The sequence below is a fragment of the Prunus persica genome, chromosome G3 (assembly GCF_000346465.2).
Source record: "Prunus persica cultivar Lovell chromosome G3, Prunus_persica_NCBIv2, whole genome shotgun sequence".
NCBI lineage: Eukaryota > Viridiplantae > Streptophyta > Magnoliopsida > Rosales > Rosaceae > Prunus > Prunus persica.
In genome coordinates this window covers 26,183,680-26,196,914 of record NC_034011.1, presented here as the reverse complement: position 1 = coordinate 26,196,914, position 13,235 = coordinate 26,183,680, and the positions used below count along the sequence as shown (strand labels likewise).

At 40.9% G+C, this 13,235-nt stretch overlaps 4 protein-coding genes across 5 annotated transcripts; 2 read left to right on the top strand and 2 right to left on the bottom strand.

Annotated features, from left to right (window-relative positions):
• Positions 762-4,298, top strand: LOC18783437 (putative pentatricopeptide repeat-containing protein At3g01580). 2 transcript variants are annotated; one of them, XM_020559583.1, is made up of 4 exons: positions 762-3,035; positions 3,123-3,189; positions 3,692-3,779; positions 3,892-4,298. In XM_020559583.1, the coding sequence occupies exon 1, from the start codon at positions 809-811 to the stop codon at positions 2,960-2,962; it is 2,154 nt and encodes a 717-aa protein (XP_020415172.1). In that variant the 5' UTR covers positions 762-808; the 3' UTR covers positions 2,963-3,035; positions 3,123-3,189; positions 3,692-3,779; positions 3,892-4,298. The 2 variants fall into 2 exon arrangements, with proteins under 2 accessions (XP_020415172.1, XP_020415171.1); XM_020559582.1 differs by lacking the exons at positions 3,692-3,779; positions 3,892-4,298 and having other exon boundaries at positions 3,123-3,487.
• Positions 4,142-6,814, bottom strand: LOC18782858. Its single transcript, XM_007216731.2, has 2 exons — positions 4,532-6,814; positions 4,142-4,402 (listed from the first exon to the last, which is right to left on the bottom strand). The coding sequence occupies exons 1-2, from the start codon at positions 6,584-6,586 to the stop codon at positions 4,286-4,288; spliced, it is 2,172 nt and encodes a 723-aa protein (XP_007216793.2). The 5' UTR covers positions 6,587-6,814; the 3' UTR covers positions 4,142-4,285.
• Positions 7,580-9,464, top strand: LOC18782265 (U-box domain-containing protein 7). The gene is made up of 2 exons (XM_007216149.2): positions 7,580-8,074; positions 8,197-9,464. The coding sequence occupies exons 1-2, from the start codon at positions 7,857-7,859 to the stop codon at positions 8,999-9,001; spliced, it is 1,023 nt and encodes a 340-aa protein (XP_007216211.1). The 5' UTR covers positions 7,580-7,856; the 3' UTR covers positions 9,002-9,464.
• LOC18784271 lies at positions 9,453-12,051 on the bottom strand. The gene is made up of 5 exons (XM_020559799.1): positions 11,540-12,051; positions 11,340-11,425; positions 10,474-10,779; positions 10,313-10,396; positions 9,453-10,143 (listed from the first exon to the last, which is right to left on the bottom strand). The coding sequence occupies exons 1-5, from the start codon at positions 11,969-11,971 to the stop codon at positions 9,765-9,767; spliced, it is 1,287 nt and encodes a 428-aa protein (XP_020415388.1). The 5' UTR covers positions 11,972-12,051; the 3' UTR covers positions 9,453-9,764.

Below are 13,235 nucleotides of genomic sequence, written 5' to 3'. Positions count from 1 at the left end.
CTAAATAGACTCCAGCCTAATACTACTTTTACTAGCTAGCTATTTGTTGATAAGAAAATGGGCGGTGGCTAGAGAATGAGAGCCCAAGTCCAATGAGCTTGACCACAGAATGACTGGCTAAGAATTGAGATCTTCTTTGTGTCTTGAAGCACTAAGCTAATATGTGCTTTGAAAGGGTTAGAAGAAAATTTGATCCAACTGTTTCAGTTTGAAAATGCAAAAGATTCGCCAGTTAGGTATATCTCAGTTTGTTGAGTTCTTTAGCCCCTTTAATCACTTATACTTAAAAAAATAAAAAAATTCCAAGAATTCTTAGGTGTGTCGTCACTAATGGATCAAATCAACCATAATTTATTTTATGTATTTATCTAAAATGAATACAATCCCCAACTTCAATTATTGAAGTTGAAGGTGCCATTTGCGACTGAACAAAATTGAGACGTCTGTGTTTCTATGGTCTCAAAGATTGTTGCATAGTGCGAAGGTCAATTGCATATGTCATGCTGATAAACTATATATGCATCAACAATTAAAACCGTCTTTCGCAAGCATGAGCGACTCACTGTAACATTCTTTAAATTTTCTTCACCATTTAAAAGATTAAAAAAAAGACTTTCATTGGGTTCGACATAGACCCACTGAGAATTATGGGCTGAACAACTTGGACTACCAGCGAAAATCGATCTGGGTCTTAAGACCCATCATCAGCCAACGCCTGCAAATTGCTTAGGCAGAGCCCAGACGTCAACTGCAGGTACGTTTCATATTGTGAGTTTTTGTGGGTCTGCAAGTATATTTTCTTTTCTGTATGAAAGGGAGGGAAGTGCTTGTTAATCTGTTTGAAGCATGTAACAGCGGGAAATCAGTGGCACAATTGCACTCTCTGACCCTTAAAGCTGGCCTCGCCCATGACAGCTTCTTTGCCACAAAACTCAACGCTTTGTATGCTAAATACGAGTCACTTGGTCATGCCCGCAAGGTGTTCGACGAAACACCAAACAGAACCGTCTATCTCTGGAACGCCACGCTCAGAAGCCATTGTAGAGAGAATCAATGGGAAGAGACCTTATATCTCTTCCATAATATGATCTCTGATTCAAGAGCCAACGATGAAAAGCCTGATAATTTCACAATACCCATTGCTCTGAAGGCCTGTACTGGGTTAAGGGCACTTGCATATGGCAAAATAGTACACGGGTTTGTAAAGAAACATGAGAAAGTTGCATTGGACATGTTTGTGGGTTCTGCATTGATTGAATTGTATTCTAAATGTGGACAAATGGGTGACGCTTTAAAAGTGTTCAACGAATTTTCTCAACCGGATGTGTTTTTGTGGACTTCTATGGTTACTGGATATGAGCAGAATGGCAATCCTGAAGAAGCATTGGAATTTTTTTCCCGAATGGTGATGGTGGGGCGCGTTGATCCTGACCGAGTGACCCTTGTTAGTGCTGTTTCTGCTTGTGCTCAGTTATCAAATTTTAGACTTGGAAGTTGTGTACATGGTGTTGCTATTAGGAACGGATTCAACTCTGATCTATCTTTAGTTAATTCATTGCTGAATCTCTACGCAAAGACAGGTTCTGTCAAGACTGCAGCTAGCTTGTTCGGGAAAATGCCAGAAAAAGATGTTATTTCTTGGAGCTCCATGATTGCCTGTTACACTCACAATGGGGCTATACTAGAAGCATTAAATCTTTTCAATGAAATGATCAATAGGGGAATTGAACCTAATTCAGTAACTGTGGTTAATGCATTACAAGCATGTGCAGTGGCAGGTAATTTAGAAGAGGGTAAGAAGATCCATGAACTTGCTACTAGGAAATGTTTCGAGTTAGATATCACAGTAGCTACAGCTCTGATTGATATGTACATGAAGTGCTTAGCACCTCAAGAAGCTTTCGACCTTTTCGAAAGAATGCCCAAGAAAGATGTGGTTTCTTGGGCTGCATTGTTAAGCGGGTATGCTCAAAACGGAATGGCATACAAGTCAATGGGGGTCTTTCGCAACATGTTGTCAGATGAAACTCAACCTGATGCTGTTGCTATGGTTAAGCTTCTTACAGCTTGTTCAGGATTAGGGATTCTTCAACAAGCTCTTTGCCTCCATGCTTATGTGATTAAACGGGCCTTCAAGAATAACATCTTTGTTGGAGCTTCACTCATAGAGTTATACTCAAAATGTGGTAGCATAGACATTGCTAATCGATTATTCGAAGGGATAAAGGACAAGGATGTTGTTATTTGGAGCGCAATGATTGCAGGTTATGGAGTTCATGGACAAGGAGCAGAAGCTTTAAAAGTTTTTGATAAGATGGTTAAGCACTCAGCTGTTAAGCCCAGTGATGTAACATTTCTCTCTGTTTTATCTGCTTGTAGTCATTCAGGTTTGGTTGAAGAAGGTATTGAGATATTCAATATGATGGTGCGTGAATACCAACTGAAACCTGGACCTGAGCACTACGGAATAATAGTTGATCTTCTTGGCCGCACAGGAGAGCTGGACAAGGCCATGGAAATTGTTGAGCGTATGCCAAACCCATCTGCGCCCCATGTTTGGGGAGCCTTGCTTGGTGCATGCTGGATTCATAACGATACCAAGCTTGGAGAGCTTGCAGCGAAGAGTCTTTTTCTATTAGATCCTAATCATGCAGGATATTACATACTGCTCTCAAATATATATGCCATGGACAATAAATGGGAGCATGTGGCGGATCTTAGAACTTTGATAAGGGAGAAGGGGTTAAAGAAGATGTCCGGGCAGAGTGTTGTTGAGGCCAGGGGTGACATCCATAGTTTTGTAGCTGGAGATAGACGTCACCAAGATTCTGATCAGATCTTTGGATTGCTAGGAACATTAGAGGTGAAAATGAGAGAGGAAGGTTATGTTCCTGATGTTGATTTCCAGCAACATGACATGCATGGAGGATGTTTCACAGATTTGAAGTGCGTAAAAGCCTAAGCTAAGGTGGTTTAATAAACCAATTGAATGTTAAGCCTCTATGTGAAATGCACCTGAACCCATTTGAAGTCAGGTATAGACACCTGACCCTCTGATTTAGTCTATTCAATTTTTGGCTCCCCTCTTGCTTGCTTTAATGTATTTCTTTCTCCTTGTTTAGATATGCGGTTGCTTTATGATCCTCAAGTTGCTTTCTGACTCGAAAATTGCTGACCTCAAACCCTAAAGTGAGTGCAAGGTTGACGGTGGACAACGCAATGGTTTACCAAACCCTAGAGCATTGCCTTAAAGAAGAAATGATTTTTTTTCGGTTCAGAAACCCTTACTATACTTCTACATTAATATTGAGAACTCGAATTTTTATTTTTTCATAATATTATGTGTTTTTAGGGGTAGCAAGAAAGCCTCTCCGTTTAGCTAGTGGCAACATCTTTGTCCATGTCTGTTTGAAGAGAAGGAAGAGGCTAAAGCCCCAATCAAATTATAGGCATATTGTGATTGTTAATGGTTTCTTCTATTATAATATTTTGACTAATTTAAAACATGATATCAAATTGGACAAATGTTTTACTTCGAATTTACTGTTGGATGCGTGGTTTAACATTAAAGACGAGGTACTTTAGGGTTTCCTTCCAGTGTTAAGTATTGTTGAATTTACAGTGAATTAATACTTATCAATATCAGTTTTGTATGTTTACTGAAAGATATCGATGCTCGCAATTCTTGCAGTTGAAGTACTCAACACTTTTGAAAGCGGTTGGGTGCTTCAATGAAAACTAAGAAGCTTGGTTGAGGAGGATACAGTGAGTTATGTAAGGTACATACGCCCTGTAGCTAGCAGTCCTGGAGTACTTTCATTTTCTAGATTTAATTTTGTAGTATCTATTCTATTGTACGTTTGATATCCTATAATGTATGCTTCTGAGCAGGGAGCCTTACCTGTTGCTGTTGGTGGAGAAACTGCAATAAAATGTTGATATCCAAAAGTCGGCCCAATACTTTGGAAATAGTCTCAGAACTTGGCAATGTAGAGATGACATGACATGTACGTTTGAGATTTCAGTGAGTTGGGGCGTTGCACGACAATCAAGTTTCGGTGCGTCTAGCTTTTCGGAGAGGAGAGTACGGACACACATGACCAGAGTAATCTATCCACAGCAGGGGCATATATATTTTCTCTGTGTTCAAAACTTTGGCTATATATATACACACACTCATTTCACTTAATAAGGAGGACAATTGTATGACTCTAGGTAGGTTATGTATATAGGACTGTCATCATATTCTCCTTCTTAACAATTTTTTAAGAAGAAAAAAGAAAACTTAATTGTATGAACGGGCACTGGTTTCCTCTCTAGTTCCAGAAGCAAGGACGAATTCTACATATAGATTTTTGAAGGCAATCATCACTGTCATCAGCAAAGGACCCATAATCGCTCCCTGTAATTACAAAAACAAAAAGGCAATTCAAACTCCATTCATTCATGCTGTTAATTTAACTTTAACTGAGAAGAATGTGCATGCAATATAATAATTAATAATTAAAAGTCTGGCAAGAGGAAAGTTTACTTCCAACATGGATGGGAAAAGAGCAATGCCACCAAGTATGCTAAGGCCAGTGAGGTAGGCATTCTGTCCCGGGATCTCATCTTGGATGGCAGTTGTGCCATACTCCAACAGTATCTGATGAATTACCGTCAACAAAATGGCATCTATATATCTTGCTTCCATGGCCAGTTGCAGCGCTGCCGGGATCGACAGAAGCCAAGCCGGCGTTATTTGCAAAACGGCACTCATCAGGGCAAGGGAGGTAGACATGTAGAGGAAATGGATGCGGTAGAATCTGAACAAGAGATATGTGAGACACCCTTGAAAGAATGTGACCTTAGCAGCTGCCAACAGCACACTGCTCACAGCATGATCAAGCACTTGGGCGCATCGAACCCTCGTGTATTTGGAAAGCGGCAGCATCCCCAGGACATGATCCATAACGCCGCCGGAATCAGTGGTGATCAGGTAGTACAAGAGCCAGAAGAACACTGTCAATTCGAAGAAGAAATTGAACAATCCAGCGGCTCCTGAAACCAGAGAGACTGCCATGAAGAACAACAAATTTGCACCTCCCGCCAAAACCATGGTACCACTAGCAAGTACCCTTCTTGAGACGTCCAGACCCTGTAATAAAAATGATTTGGTTTTCTCTGCTAAATCTTCCCTGGCAATCAAAGCAATCAAAGCCTTGAATTCTCTAAACACCCGGTCAATATCCTTATAAATCACTCCCCATTCTCTGTTCTTCACCCTCGATTGGATGCTATGCAACTTGTCCGACAAATTAGGCTGAACATGAACATTACTGTTGCTAATCATTTGTTCATGCTGATGATTAAGATAATCACCATTCCTGCTAATACTCGAAACATCGACGGCCTCCGATTTATTACTCTGCGACATGGGATTATGGTCGTGATTAGTGCTCAAATAATGCCTCACGCTGTCCACAACCTCGGTCACATTGTAATGCGCCGCCAAAGAATCGATGTTCTGTGAGACGGTCTCGTAAAATTTGGTGGCGTAATTATCAATCAATTCTGGGATTTGGTTCTCATTCATCCATCTCTTAAATCCAACCCTCTCTGCATAATTATAGTTCATCTCTTCCAAATGGGCTTTGAGTGAAATCACAGCGCCCTTCCCTTCCATTGCGATCTTATACGAAAAGAAAACGAAACCAAACACAGACCCAACAATCATAACCATGATCAAGCCAATCGCAACCGTCGTCTTCAACCTGTTGAGCATCAAACAAGTAATGTACCGGCTAAATTTGCCGCCCAAATTAGCAGAGCCAGAGCTATTGTTACTCTTGTCATTGTTGTTCTTGGATTTTAGTCTACGTACGGACGAGATTGCCGAGAGTGTGGTTGCAACGCCAGGATCGATTAATATGCTTCTGCAACCAAGGGCATAGGCGACGAAGCAGGCAAGTGCAAAAGCCGGGACAGAGACGAGGCCGATGCTCTCGTAGACTACGACGAAGAGGGCAAAAGAAATGAGCCATTGGATGAGCTTAGAGAACCTGAATTGTCGTTTTCTGCGGCGAGGCTTGTTGCGGCGGCGGAGGAGGCAGCACTGGATGGCGGTATGAGAATCGAAGAGGGAGGCGGTGGTGGCGCGAAGAGCAGCGATTGGGAGGGCAATTAAGGTTTCGAAGAGGCCGAGATTGAGGGAGTGGGACCAGAAGGAAACGAGGGCGGTGTGGAGCTCGCGAAGAGGCATGGAGCAGAGGATGGCCCAGTGGATCGGGCGCCAGTAGCCTTGGAGAAGCTTGGTGACGCCGTAGAGGAGGGCCAGCGAGAAGGCGAGGCCTGCGTGAGCCATGGCCACGTACATCGCGATGCGAACATGAGGGTCGTCGATGGGCAATGGTGATGACGACGATGATGGGGATTGGAATTCCGGTTCGGGTTCGGGTGGTGGAGGTGGGGGTGGGGGTTCGGAATGCGGGTCGGGATCGGCATCCGGATTAGAGTGGTTATTTTTCCTTTTGCGGCGGCGACGGTGTTTATTGGTTTTTGTGGGAGGAAGAAGATTTTGGGTGATAATCGGATGATTTGATGACATTGATAATCATAATTTTGTTGATTAAATTTGGTGAGTTTAGCCATGTGTTTAAATTTGGATGAGATTTAATTATTTAATTATTTTTTATTTATTTATGGGGAAGAATTATCCGAGACTTTCTGCCTCCTGCTTGCTACAAGTGTTAAAAGGCCCGCGCGAACTCAACTAGAGGTCTAGACAACAACACCCCAGAAATGGAAAACGCTCCCGCTACCGGCATGCTGGTTCTACATTTAAATAATTTAATCGGTACTCTGAGGAGGCAGGAGATGAGTTCCTGCTACCAGAAACACCGACGCTTGAGATGTCCCGGTCGGGCTGTTGTATTTTCTTTTCTTCTAAACTACTCTAATTTACAAAAAGGACGACTTCAACTTGAGTGTAAGGTGGTTGTTGTGTACTTATTTTTTTATTTGAAGAGTTTTTTTTACTTATTTTTAACTTTTTCAGTGGTATGGAGAATTCATAGTTTATTGGATATTAATCACCCCAAAAAAAAAAAAAAAAGTTTCAACACATGTTCTATTATGACTTGTTCTAATTAGTGCATAAAATCTTCAGTTTCTCTCGTGGAGTAGAAAAACTTACTTATAATGAGAATAGCTTCGGTTTTGATTTGACACATGGAGGTCTCGTTGACCCATTAATGTGGGAGGCTTCAATTTGATACTTAGAGGTTTTGTTTTGATTTGATATGTGGGATCTTAACTTTTTTGATAAATAGGATCTTAATTTAAATTTGGCTAATAGAGAAACTTGTTAGGCATTGTCACGTGAGAGAGAGTTGTTAAGGGAAACTTGTTTTAAGATTGGGTTAAAATAAAAGTGGAAATATGTAGATTTGGTTTGGTCAAAAATTCCTATTGGGCTAGAGAGCACAATGTGTAATAAAACATGAGGAAGCTAGACTAGCCTAGCCTAACAAAAACCCAAAAAGCTGACGGCGTTTGCCTTACATAAAAGGAAGTTAAAGATTCATTCTCAGGAATCGTTATTGTATTTCCAAATCAGAAACACTAAGAAAGAAGGGAAGGCTGACCAAAAAGAATAGTAAGTTGCTTCTAACTGAAACAATGGATTCGGATACCCACAAAAGCCAATTGATAATATCACGTCTTCAAGCAACCAATCCCTATATTGCCATTATTATTATTATTATTATCACTATTGTAGAGGGAGAGGCTAGCTAAAGGCTAAGAGCCTCACCTAACAAAAGGAAAACTCTTGCAGACTGGAAAGAGAGAGTCTGAGACACAGAAACTGAGAGATCATGGAGGAGGAACTGGTGCTGCAAAACCTATTCAATGGCGATCGAGAAACGCAGATTGAGGCCGCCACTGAACTCGGTAAATTGAATAGCAAGCAAAGGCACAAGTTGGCTGAGAGAGGTGTCATGGTTCCATTGATATCAATGCTTCATTCGCCAGATGTTGAAACCATTAAAGCTGCTCTGTTTTCTCTGCTTAGTCTTGCCTTTGGCAGTGAAAGGTTAGCCTCCTCTTTCACCCATTACTGGGGCTATTCAAATTACCATAAACTTATAGCATGGGACTCTCTCTAACTCTTGCTTCTTCTGTTCTGAACGATTAACTTTCTTTCTAATTTTACAGGAACAAGAGCATGATTGTGAAATCTGGGGCTTTACCGGTGTTGCTGAATCTCCTTCGATGCGAAAGCGAGGCACTGATTGAGCTCACAATAGCAGCTTTGTTGATTCTCTCATCTTGCAAGACAAACAAGTCAGCAATTGCCAAATCTGGAGCCATCCAACTCATGGTTGAAATTCTCAACATGAACAACGTGATTATTAGTATGCAAGCCAGACTTGATGCCATAGCCGCACTCCACAACCTCTCAACCTGCCATCAGATTGTACCTTCTTTGGTCTCTTGTGGCGTAATATTTTCCTTGCTGCAAATAATCCAGTACAGCTTGGAAAAACCAGGCCAGCTGGTTGACAAGGCAATTGCACTGCTTGACGACATCATTTTTTCATCGAAGAACGCACTCAAGGAAGCTGCTGCTACGCATGGCGCGATTAGGGCACTGGTTGAGATAATTGAAGAGGGGTCAATGGAGCGCAAGGAGCATGCAGTGAGAATACTCCTACTTATATGCCAGAGCTGCAGAGAAATATACAGAGGATTGATACTCAAGGAAGGAGCAATGCCTGGACTGCTTCAGCTGAGCGTGGACGGAACATGGAGGGCTAAAACTATGGCACGGGAGTTGCTGTTTCTATTGAGAGACTGGTCAGGCTCAGGTTATGGTTCGAGCAACCAGCAGTCGAGGAATAGGGTTATAGAACAGATTATGCAAGAAATTGATGCAGAAGAAGAGAGAGTTGTGGGGACAAGTACAACAGCGTTAAGGCTGGTGGAGGAGATGCTTGCAAAGCTCAGTGGTATACCATGATCTCGACCAACTATTTATGATTATCAAATTATACGAGTTTTGGTCCTGTAGGCTGTAGGTAGACTTACTCATTGCATCATTGTGAAAATGGTGCCCTCTCTTCGTAAATAGAATTGGCTTTCGGAACCTCTTATGACAATTTAATATGTGATTGGATCTTTAACTCTGACCTTTTCTACAGCTTAAGATGTTAAGAACATAGTCGTTCATCTCGTTTATTGAATAAACGACAAGGGCAACAATGCCGTTCTCTGTTTCTCTCAAACTTCATAAACGTCAAGGTTTAGATTTCTTTCCAGTGGAGATTTAATATTAATTTTAGCATTAAATAAAAAAAGATTCGGGAGGAAGGTCAGAACTGCTGCAAACTGCAAAGTATCCCATTCTTCCCAATTGAAAAAAGGTCACATAAATATATACCCAAAATAAAGAAAAAAGAAAACAGGGAATGTGACGAAGGAAACATAGAAAAACACCACATCAACATTACGCAAGCAGCCTCATAGCAAAACCCACCATCAAGAAAAAACCATTCAACAAAACAACAAATTTCAGTTTTGTGACAAAATATTTTTAACTATGGCCTTAGCTTCGGGCATTCATCCCACCCTCCTAAAATGAACATATACCTACCATTCTCCTTTCATATAAGCGTATGGTTTGAAGGATTATTATTTTGATGTTATAGCATCTTTCTATAAATAAAAAAAAGAAATCAGCGTCTCTACATCCATGGAAAAACCAGCATGGATTAGTATATGTTTCAGCCTGACCTTCTATAAAGGCTGTAGGCCACAGCCACTGTTGCCACTGCTCCAACCACGGCTGCAGCTGCAAGAACATCACTTTGCTCCCATTTTCCGATCAAACTTGACAGCCTGCCCAAGGCATCCTTCTTGCCACATGCTTCTGTGGTTTCTTTCAGTTTCTTTTCCTCGCTTCCACTGTTCTGCTCCAAACTTACATCTTTGCAGCATGTAAATCCATTAGCACCCTGGCAACAGCCTGAGAAGTTCTCATTATTCTGAATCTGATTGCCATTTTCTTGGGGCTTCTCCTCGCTTTTCTTATTATCTTCTCCATTTGGGAGCTTCTGGTCATTAATTTTTTCACCTTCTTCAGAAGATACTCCCATTTGGCCCCTGTTAGGAATGAAATTGAATTTCATGTTCATCTTTTATAATATTAAATTCAAAGTCTCATCAGTAGCAAGTAAGCAAGAAGAGACGCATCAATAATTGAGAGGCTTGTGGTGGACATGAACTACAGGTAGGATTGGAAGACAATAGGCGAAACCAAAAAAACACAAACCTCCAAAGTCGTTCTATGATCTCTCCCTTTCCAATATGCTGATCAAGCAATTCTGGCACATCATCAGGTGTGACGTAGCCATACCTGCAATTAATAATAGCTCATATTCAAAACACAATTTTATTATTGTCAAGTTTAAATTGCTATGATCGGGATATTACCAGTGGCCTGTTAGGATTCCATCTGAACCTGGGCTGTAGATAATCAAGTTCCCAGCATACTTGTGGCCTCCAATGTGAGAGCAAGGACTAACGAACACTTGATTTGTAAGTCCTCGCAATTCAGCCTCCTCTCTGAACTTATCAATGAGAACAGGTCCACAAACACCACATCTTCGATCTCGACTACCATGTGCACATACAAATACATGGGAGCCGGTCAACGCCTCATGCACTCCAGATGCCCATGGTTTATTATTCACAAGGACATCATCAACGAAGCTATCCACATCTGACTCTTTCAATCCCCTTTGATCAAGAAACAAAAACAACCTCAGAGTCGCATGAGAAATTTACAGTAAATAATATCAATTGCCAAGAAAGCGAGGAGGAGGGAGTTTTTGTTTACAGTAAATAATAACCTAACACTCTTTAATTCTATAAAAGGACAGAGTCATAGACTGAACCACATAATGCAATTTGTAGAACAAAATTCAGAAGTTTGCACATATCTAAATAGTTCATTGAATTTATCAGAATCCCTTAGTCAGCAAGGGAAGTCAAAACAGAACTAAAACACTAAATATGGCCATACCTCGCATCAAATCAATTGCCAAGAAAATCAGCATAATCTCAGAGTGAACACGGAGAATTTGAAGGTCCAAAACACACTAGACTAGCTCAACTTGAGACTTCAGAAAGTGGAATCTCAAAATCATAAGACCTATCCCTAGCTAGAATTCAGCGCAATCTTGATGTCAAGCTAAGCAAAATTTGAAAATCTAAACACCACTCCTGGCTAATAATTTAAGTCTAGTAAGTTCCGACCAAATTAACCCCATAAGCTCAGCTAATTAAGGTGAATTTACCTGTATTTGATCATTTCTGGGAAAATCAACACATCGCCATCTGAAAACTCAGTTCCTTCGCGTCCTTCACATACTGTCAGCTTCGTCTATCAGAAGGAAGAAACAAAGTAACCGAGTCAACTCATTAGCTCCAAGACATAAAAAAATAGCATGAAAACGTAATTAGAAACGCAGAAGTAGCATTCGAGCTTCACGCGGACCTTAACAGCGATGTCGTTCTTGCGAGCTTTGAGAGCAGAGGCGAAGAACTTAGGTAGCGGATCGGACTCGGAGCCCTCGACGCGAGAGGGCCAGGCCTCAGGGGTCTTGTAGCAGAGGAAGACGTGGCGGTCGTAGGCGTCAACGGTACCGGCGAGCTTGGTCTCGTACATCTCTGATCTCTGGAAGCCGTACTTCTCATCTTCGGCGGGCAAGGTGGAGAGGTCATCGGAGGCCATTGTTAGGGTTCGCAGAGAGCGAGGAGGAGGGAGCAGTAGAAGGGGTCGTCTAGTGGAGGTTGAAGAAGTTGAAGTTGAAGTTGAAGTTGAAGTTGAGATGGAAATGAGAGAGAAGTTGCGTTGGGTCACTATTAATATGATGAGGCTGCTTAGGGGACGGTGGTGTCGGTATGGGTATGGGTGCGCAATGCGCATACGGCATACGATGGGTTTTTGAAGATCGGAAAGGGAGATGGATGGATGGGTAGACGGGGGATAGGGTGTGATATTGTTGGGCAAGAAAGAGTGGGTACCGTATAACAGCGCAGAGTGAGCGTGGTAGAAACGCGCGGCAACTGCAATTACCACTAAATTAGTATAGAAAATGTCAGCTGAGAATTCCTTACTAAACAATTCTCAGCACGATTACTTATTATAATTCAATTCCTGCTTTTTTTTTTGTGTTTATTACACATTAAAATCTGTAATTAAATATAAAAATAGACTAATTTAAGGTTTTTATTCTCTAATTTAAGTTTCTATTATCACAACGTCGTCCATTCATAATAAGTAAATATGTCACAACTTAATTATTAATTACTAATTAGCAGGTAATGGAGGTTGAAGGGTTCGTGTGCTTAGGATTAAAAGTGATTTTAGCCTAAAATTTGGCAACGGAATAAAAACTTTGAGATTAAATTATCATAATCCCATTTGAATGAATAATGATTTCGACAAAAGAAAATGAAGGAATGTGTTTTTCTAGTAGCAAGTGATTTTGATTTTTACTTGGGATTAGATTATCATAATCCCATTTTGAATGAATATTGGAGGGAGGGAGCAAAAAGATATTTCTTGCACGCAACGATGGAGGGTCCCTACCTAAAGAAGAGGACCACTCACTCTCAGTTCACTTTCTGTACCTGGAATCTGGGGTACAAGCGCGCTCATCTAAACTAAATCTGAGATTCCCCTGGAGCCTGCAGATTCATTCTTTAGATAGGGACTGAGGTCAAAATTGTAAAATCTGAGAAATCTTTTGATTAAATTGGTGAAGTGGCCACCTACAATTGGGCCTTCACATTCTGTCTTGAAATAGACGGTTATTTCGTTACTGCTATATATTAATAATGGATTAAAGTCAATCATACCTCAGAGCCCAACTTGGACGAACTTCTAATACTGGTTTAATTTGTCACATCACACAATTGATTGGGTGTTACGTACCCTAATGTTTAAATAAGAAGTGTAAGGAGGTGCGACTTTAAAAAAATATGGAAATTTATAATTACATCTTCATGGTGTTTCTGTTGGTCTTCAAACCTAATGGAAAAACATATCTTCGGGTCAGGCTAGGCCAACCTGTTCCGATCAGTATATAGGCCGAAAGGCAGACGGTACGGTCCTACATAAATGGTTTATTTTTTTTATTTTTTTATAAAGAAGGAAAAAAAGGAAGTAAGCATTCATAAACATCAAA

Coding starts and splice junctions, on each gene's coding strand:
- LOC18782265 (XM_007216149.2), top strand. CDS start 7,857: ATGGAGGAGGAACTGGTGCTGCAAAACCTATTCAATGGCGATCGAGAA. Junction 8,075..8,196: donor CTTGCCTTTGGCAGTGAAAG/GTTAGCCTCCTC, acceptor CTAATTTTACAG/GAACAAGAGCATGATTGTGA.
- LOC18784271 (XM_020559799.1), bottom strand. CDS start 11,971: ATGCGCATTGCGCACCCATACCCATACCGACACCACCGTCCCCTAAGC. Junction 11,426..11,539: donor AGAACGACATCGCTGTTAAG/GTCCGCGTGAAG, acceptor TCCTTCTGATAG/ACGAAGCTGACAGTATGTGA. Junction 10,397..10,473: donor GGAATCCTAACAGGCCACTG/GTAATATCCCGA, acceptor TATTAATTGCAG/GTATGGCTACGTCACACCTG.
- LOC18782858 (XM_007216731.2), bottom strand. CDS start 6,586: ATGTCATCAAATCATCCGATTATCACCCAAAATCTTCTTCCTCCCACA. Junction 4,403..4,531: donor TTTTCCCATCCATGTTGGAA/GTAAACTTTCCT, acceptor TTGTAATTACAG/GGAGCGATTATGGGTCCTTT.
- LOC18783437 (XM_020559583.1), top strand. CDS start 809: ATGAAAGGGAGGGAAGTGCTTGTTAATCTGTTTGAAGCATGTAACAGC.